The sequence below is a fragment of the Pteropus vampyrus genome, unplaced genomic scaffold (genome assembly GCF_000151845.1).
Source record: "Pteropus vampyrus isolate Shadow unplaced genomic scaffold, Pvam_2.0 Scaffold143, whole genome shotgun sequence".
Classification (NCBI taxonomy): Eukaryota; Metazoa; Chordata; class Mammalia; order Chiroptera; family Pteropodidae; genus Pteropus; species Pteropus vampyrus.
In genome coordinates, this window is record NW_011888924.1 from 2754300 (window position 1) to 2762341 (window position 8042).

The 8042-nt window shown below is 40.5% G+C and overlaps 1 protein-coding gene across 1 annotated transcript in view; it reads left to right on the forward strand.

The window, feature by feature from the left end:
- The window catches only part of PECAM1 (platelet and endothelial cell adhesion molecule 1), a 29787-nt gene that overhangs the window by 8091 nt on the left and 13654 nt on the right, over positions 1–8042 (forward strand). Inside the window, exons 3-4 of the mRNA XM_023535657.1 lie at positions 3476–3769; positions 5136–5441. Of these exons, the coding sequence (XP_023391425.1) occupies positions 3476–3769; positions 5136–5441 (600 nt within the window). The remainder of the gene's footprint in view (positions 1–3475; positions 3770–5135; positions 5442–8042) is intronic.

Here is an 8042-nt window from a genome sequence, read left to right on the forward strand (position 1 = left end):
CTTTCTTGCTGTACCCAGCTCCATGTCCAGTCTGAGGCATCGCCTGCCATAGGTACGCATTTCATTCAGGATGATGCGAGCAAAGTAGCCTAACACGGTGGATGACTAACACTGGGCGTCTGGAGAAGTTGCTATACTAGACCTGGGAAATTAAAAAAAAAAAAAATGGTTTTCTTTTGAAAAAATTCTCTAGAAATATGTAATTGAGATAGAGCTTTAGCGACCTCGAGACACAAGAATTGGTTTTATATCCATGACTGACAGAATCTAGCTAACATTTCTCAAGCTCTTCACTTGTGCCGGCAACTGTACCTCAAGTACTTACACTCAGCTTCCCATGTTCACTCACGATTATTATGTCCGTTGTATGGATAAGCAAACTGAGGCTCGAAGAAGCGCACTAAGTTGCCTAAAGCCACACAGTTTGTGAGTCTCAGCAGGGAACTTGGCCCAGACGGTCTGGCGCCAGACTTATGCTCTCTACTATCTTCTGATAGAAACAGCCTGGCTGAAAATGAGGGAGGGGTAGTGAGACCTGCCTGCCCCTGCCTGGGAAGGGACCATTTTAATCAATGGAAAATTAAATATGGTCCAAAGAATCTTCTGCACTGAGAGCTCACCCAGGGGGCTCCTCAGCTGACAGGAATAGAGAAAAATGGAAAAAAGAGTTCTAAAGACTAATGCTGTGGGAAATGACTTGACTTTAAACCCTCACTTTGTTTCATCTCATGGACTGATGGGATGCCATTTTTTTTTTTTGTCAAAGTAATTGCTCAGAAGAAAAGGACAGGTGTGGACCGTTGGATTCATTTAAAAACCTGAGACATTATAGACAAATTAAATTCTAAATTGTTGGGAAAAAGTTTGACTTTGTTAAAAGAGGAAAAGACAGTTTTTACCAATGTCTCTGGCCAGCTAGCTAGCTGTACCTTTTCTTATTTGAAAACTGACTTGAGACCACTTATAAAAATTATGTATTGTTTAATATAATTCAATGAGGGACCATGGCAAGATGGCCCAAGCACACAAATTTCTGGAGATCTTCCTTTGTCTAAAAATAAGGAGATTTAGAATATCTAGGAGGCTCAATAAATATACATTAATCAGGCGCAGCCTATGAATATTTTTCTCTTAACAAAGTATCTGATGAGAATCGAACTTTTAGGAGCCTTGCCTAAACCATGTGACACTATTTTGCTTGAACAACACCTGGTGTCCATTGTCCCACACCATCTCTGGACTCTGAAGTCCTCATGGGCCACATAAACTTTGAGCGAGGTCCTTGCTTGGAGCTGTCTGTATATGGAGAGTAACATCTTGTGTAAAAGAGGAGGGAGGAGTAAATAAGACTTATCTTTGTATTTGCTTATAGGTGCATAAAGACTAACTAAAAGGATACACAAAAAACTAAAATCAGTGGTTTCTTCTGCAAGGGGAGGTGGGAACTGGGTGGATGGGAACAGGAATAGAGAAGAGACTTTATGCTATATTTTTTCTATATTTTTTCTTTTTTGGACTTCAAGTATACAAAATTGGATTGATCATAATAATCCTTGGTTCATAGTACACTCTCATCCTTGATCCTTACATAATTGCCTTTTGTTTTATTTATATGTGTATTTTTAATAACATAACGAATTCACAGGACCCCACCACTCAACCCAAGAATTAGAACATTACCTATACCAGTATCTCCCTGTGTGCTCCACCCAGTCTTCTCTCTCTCTTCCCTTCAGAAGTGACCACTATCCTGCTTTTTTTTTTTTTTTTTAATTAACCTTATGTCCATCTGCCTTTTAAGATTTGCATTATTTGAGACAATTTGTCAGTAGGCTCTTTGGAGTTTTCTCAAAGACACCGTATCATCTACCTTTGGGGGTTTTGAAACATTTGACTGCACTGTCCACTCAAAACTTTAAATAAATATTTAATATCTTGTGATTATTTTATTCACACTTCATAGTTGAGACGGGAGACTAACAAAGCATACCAGATACGATAGCTTTCAACCCTAGGTCCTGAAACCAAATGAGTAGATTTCTTGAGAACAGGCATGGTGGAGGTTTATGGGGGACATATGTAGGAGTTTCGAGGTTTTGAGAGGCTATACCTGATTTTAAGGTCATGGACTTTGGGTACATTTCCCCCCCAAACTCCTCACAGGTTGTTCATTTTTTCTAGCCATATATAGACAGTGAGATGTTTGAGGCTGTTTTCGTGACAGGAGTTTGGAGAGTGAATATTTTACAGTGCTGATCAAGTCTGAGTCCATGTGCTCAGGTGATAAACCACAGGGAAGGTAGAGCTGAGGTACTCTGAGGGGCATCAAGGAGCATAACCAGGTAGGCTGTAGAAGGACCTATGGGCAGGACCAAGAGGATCCTCAAAAGACAGACCTGCCCTGAAGCTTGGACAAAAGTCTTGATCGATGAACATGGTCTAGAACCTTCTAGCCTGGAAAATTTTCAGAGCAATGTCCTATTGCCAACCAACCAACAGACAAAAATACTTATTAAATAGCTAGAGAGCATCTAGTTCTAAGCTATTCATCTTCCCGTCGGCCCACCACTTTAAATAAGTTTCAAAATGTGATTTCTAGTCTGTTGATAGTCTATGATTGCTGCATATTAGATGCGGGATGACATGGGCCAGAAATGATGCATTTGACTAGTTGAACTGGTACCTGGTTTCTGGCAGAGGTTGGGTAGCTAATTGGGTATCATAGCTACTCTGGGGGCTGACCAGAGAGTCCCCTCATCGGTAGAGGAGAACCTGTGCTCTTTGCTTCTCAATGGCAGATGGGGATGGGGGCTGCAAGTGGCTGCCTCAGAAGTGGTTTCAAGTCTTCACCCATCTGGCGAGGACTCTTGGAGTTCATCAGCTGGAAAACGCCAGCTAGGACTGTGCTAATTCCTTCAGGCCTGGATGAGGAAGGAAATTTCCTGGGTGTGACGCCTGATTTCGGAATGGTGGTAGCTGTCATTTATGAAACAGTTATTGTATGCCAGGCACTGTACTGGATGCTTTCCTGCTCCTCTCCTGTGAGTCTTGCAATAACCTCCTAAGTATATATTACTGCCCCATCTTACAGATGAGGAAGCAGAGCATAGGGAGGTCAGTTTATCCAACATCACACAGTAAGTGATGAATGGGGACTTGAATGCTTGTCTGCCTGAATCCTATGCTTCTTCTAGGGGCCATGATGTGGCAGCTTACAGGCTGTGCATATCTATGGACATGTTTAATTGTCACACTCTGAAGACCACCACCTCGTCTTGGTGGGAATATGAGCAGCTTAGTACCAACTGCCTCGTGCTTGACCCACTACCCAGAGTGATTACCTGCCTGGCCCCTGTAGGCATTTGGGACCCCTGGACACTATACTGTGCAGGATGTGATAAAACCAGTAGGATCTCCAGGACAATGTTGTTTCTGAGATAACAGATGTGTCTGCCCTCCTTCTCTTGGCATTTAGCCTTCACCATCAACAGCATCCACATGGAAATCCTGCCAGCACAGACGGTGCAAAATGGGGAGAACCTGACCCTGACGTGCATCGTGGATATCAGCACCACCTCGCACACCATGCCTCAGCACTGGATTCTCTTCTATAAGGATGACGTGCTGTTTCACAATGTCTCCTCCATGAAGAGCGCAGAGAGTCATTTCATTCCCCAGGCCCGGGTCTACAACGCAGGGATATACAAATGCACTGTGATTCTGAACAACAAGGAGAAAACCACTACGGAGTATGAGGTGTTCGTGAAAGGTGAGTCCCTGGAATTGAACGTAGCTCAAGCAGATAAAGCTAACGCATGCAATAGCCAGAACAGTAATTGAATGCAAAGTAGCACTGGACCAGTTACTGGCCCATCCGTCACTCTTTTCACTCATCTGCCTGGAATTTTCCTAACCTGAAATGTAGGCATTAGACATGCCACAAACATGCCAGGCTATTTCTCACCTCCTTGCCTTTGCACATGCCAGGCCCCCTCCCGCAAATACCCTTCATCTCATCTCCTCGCCAACTCTGATTTCTCCTTCAACATTCAACTCAGTGATCTCTTCTCTGACACTTTCCCAAGCAAAAGTGATCACCCCCAGGGTCCTGGTCCTCACAGCTCTTATGCTTTCTCTACATTCACTGGTGTTTATATAAAGGCCATTGGACCAAGTGTTGACATTGAATTTTGCAGTGATTCCGCCTGAATTCCAATCTGGGCAAGTCCCTGAACCTCTCTAAACTTTAACATTCTCGTCAGTGAAATGAAGATAATATTACCCAGTTTAGGGAATTTCGAGAGGATTAAAAGATATCGTGCAGGCAAAGTACTTAGCCCAATACCAGCACATAATGAGTTCTCAGTAAATGGCAGTTATGCTTTCACTTGTTGCAACTATTTCTCACAGATCTGTCTTCTCTTCTGCACTGTGCAATCATGAGGAAAGAGATAGTGTTTGGTCTCTTTTTGTACCTCGAACAAAGAATCTGGCTCATAGAAGGCACTTCATAAATGATCAAAATAAAACAAATGAGAAGAAGAAGAAGAAACGGATGGGGATAGAGAAACAGGAGAGAAATCATTGTGGGAAATTTGGGTTCAGAGATATAGGAGTTTGTTCATTCATTCATTCATTCATTCATTCCCTCAGAAAGCATTTCCCAAGACTGCAAGTCAGGAATAAAACAGTACAAGACATGAAAATGCTATGAGCTTTTGGATGAGACTTGAACCATTCCGAACTTCACCTTTTTCATCTGTAAAATGGGCATAATGTTATGTTTTATGCCCACTCAGGAGATTTAGTATGAGAATTACATATAAAGTCAAGCCTAGCTCTGTGGCTGGCATTCAATACAGTATAAAGTTTTGTTTTGTTTTTAACTGTATCAGTTGGGAAGACAGTGGTATTATATGTCAAAAGCATCAACCACATCGTAAACATATTTTATAATTTTCCAGGTACCTTTTGCAGTGCTAGGCACCTATGTGCTCAATAATTACCTGGTAGGTAGCCCCAGGTATTCTGGGACTAAAAGAAAAGAACCGTTAGGTCAACCACCGTGACTCAGCTGCGAGAGGCCTGTGCCACTAGGTCAAACTGGTTCTAATGGACTGTCTCTTTCCCCAAAGGAGTGTCCAGACCCACAGTGACACTGAACAAGAAGGAGGCGATCGAAGGTGGGGACGTGACGGTCCATTGTTCTGTCCCAGAGGAAAAGGCCCCAATACTTTTCACAATTGAAAAATTTGAACTAGATATCAAAGCTGTCAGGCAAAAAAGAGAAAAAACTTCTCAGAACAAGAATTTTGTGATGCTGGAATTCACAGTTGAGGAACAGGACCGTGTGATATTCTTCCAATGTCAAGCTACCATCATTTCCGGGAAAAATGTGGAGACCTCTGAACACGCCAGGAGCGAGCTGGTCACCGTGAGGGGTCAGTCCTGATTTGCTTTTTTTCATTCTTTCTGGCTTGCTGGGTCAGTATGGGGAGAAAGAGCCCAGGATTGGAAAGGGCCTGGGGCTTCCCTACGGGTTGCTGTTCTCAAGATAGTTTTCAATCACTTTAAGTCCCTAGTTTTCAAACTTTCTGACTGTGACACAGTTTAAAAAATATATATATATGCATATGTGTGTATGTGTGTGTGTGCGTGTGTGTGTGTGTGTATATATATATACACATATATATACACACACATACATATGCATATATATACACACATATATATGCATAAATTTCCCAAACAAAAGTTTTACAGACAATACTTAACCTTAATATGTGATGCATTTTGCTATTTTCTATTCTATTTCAGTGTTTTGGTTTTTTTTTTAACTCCAGCCATAACTCACTGAAACGATCCACTGTGTGACCTGCACTTTGAAAACCACAGCTTTAAGCCAGTGTGGGTCAGACATCAAGAAGTGGGGTTTGGAGGAAATCAGGAAGGAGGGAGGGCCAGGTCCTCAGCCTTGATCTCCCGCATCTCCCGCATTTGATAAGGAGCTCCCCCGTGCTACCCACCCCCCATCACCAAGACTTTGGAAACAAGTTAGGTGACCTGAGAACTGGTCTTGGAAGAGAAAGGCGGCAGCAGAGGGAAGCCTGAGTGTGAGTGTCCAGGAGAGAGCTCTGAGACAGGCAGCCAGCAGACCCCAGGGACCTGTGGGGGAAGGACTTGTGAAGCAGGGAAGAGTCAGGGAAAGGCACATTCTAACACAGATGGCCTCGAGTAGTTTCAATATGTCTGATATGGAGAAAAGTTTACAACATATTAAGTTTACAACATATTAAGGAGCCCTGAAGTTCATCATAGATGACCTTCTGCTTTGGCATCTTACTCCACCCCTGCCCATTGTGTGTGTATATATGTTGACAAGCATGTATATAATATGTATGTGTATATATGTATACTTACATACATATATAAATGTTATGTATATGTGATATTTTTCTGATCAGAATACATAGTGTGGGTTAAATTTTCGGAAAATATGGTACACTATAAAGTGACAGTCACTCATAGTATCACTACTCTGAGAAAACCACTTGTGTGGTCCTCTAAGCTTACTCTGCTTATACGTTCATGCGCACACATAGAGTTTTTGTTTTTCTTTGTTTTAACATAAAATAGGACTTGTTAAACATCCTGTTTTATAACTTTTTTTTAACTTAATATGTTGTAAACTTTTCTCCATATCAGACATAGCTCTACATCATTTTAGTGGCAACTTGGAATCCTGTTACAGGGATGGGCCATAATGTATTCACCACATTTTCTATTGATGCATGTTTAGATATTTTTTCAGTTTTTGCTATTAAAACAATCTTGCATCAGACATACTTGTACTTATAACTTTGTATGTTTGCAAGTATTTTATTATTATTATTTATGGGATTGATTCCTAGCAGTCAAATTATCCATTGAAATGTTTTGTGCATCTCAGTGCACAAAAGTGCTTTGTGCCAAAGTGCTTCCCAAAATGGCTGAACAGTTCCATCAAAAGCAACGTTTACCACCCTTATCAACACTGAGTATTGTCAACATTGCGTTATTTTTGCCAGTCTAATTGAGGCACAGTGATATATAGCATTGTTGTGATTCGTTTTTCTTTGGTCTTTAATGAGGCTGAGTATGTTCTTTATGTTTATTGGTGTATTATATTTCCCCCCATAAACTTCCTGTTCACATACATTTGCCCGTTTTTACTATTCCTTATTGATTTGTTTGAGTCCTTTATAAATGAAAGGTTTAATTCTTTCTCAGATTCTATGCAAATATTTTTCTTTTTGTCAGTGTGTTTATGATTTTTTCCATGCCGAAGCTTTTAATCTTTAGTTAATCAAATTTATCCATCCTTTTTCCTTATGGTATCTCAGTTTTGCGATTCATACCTAAAGTTCCTCTATACTCCAAGATTATTAAAGAAAAAATGCATCTATGTTTTCTTTTATTATTTCTATGGTTTAATTTAATACTTTTTTTTCCTGCATTTATATCTCTGGCAGATCTGGAATTAATTTGGGTATAAAAAAAAGCCCTTCAGTTATTACTAAGCTACCCCAGTAGGCGCTTATTGAGTGTCCTAAAAGATGCCCTCTCTTTTCTGACTTTTACTCGGGAAAGCAGGCTATTTTTTGAAATGATAGTTTTTTATTGTGATTTAAATGACTTTATAGTAAAACAAAAACAAAAACAAATGAATATGAAAATATTATATCACTATAAATTTGCTTTTGGCATTTTCGAAGAGAAATCAGAGTATATCTTTTGGCATTTTTAATATCTCTATCTGTATTTTACACAGTTGTAATCTGTGTGTATACTCTCTATGCTCTGCTATTTTTTTTGGCAGGAGCAAAAGCCTAGCCTTGCTTCCCTCACTATGTCCTGAAGATCCCACGCCCTGGTATTTGACCCATTTTTCATTAAAACAGTGTTTTTCAAACTGCGTGAGTCACGAAATCAATTTAGTCAGTCACAGCCAGCATTCTGTTTCTTTAAGAAAGAAATAGAATAGACTAGAAATCCCTTTTTTT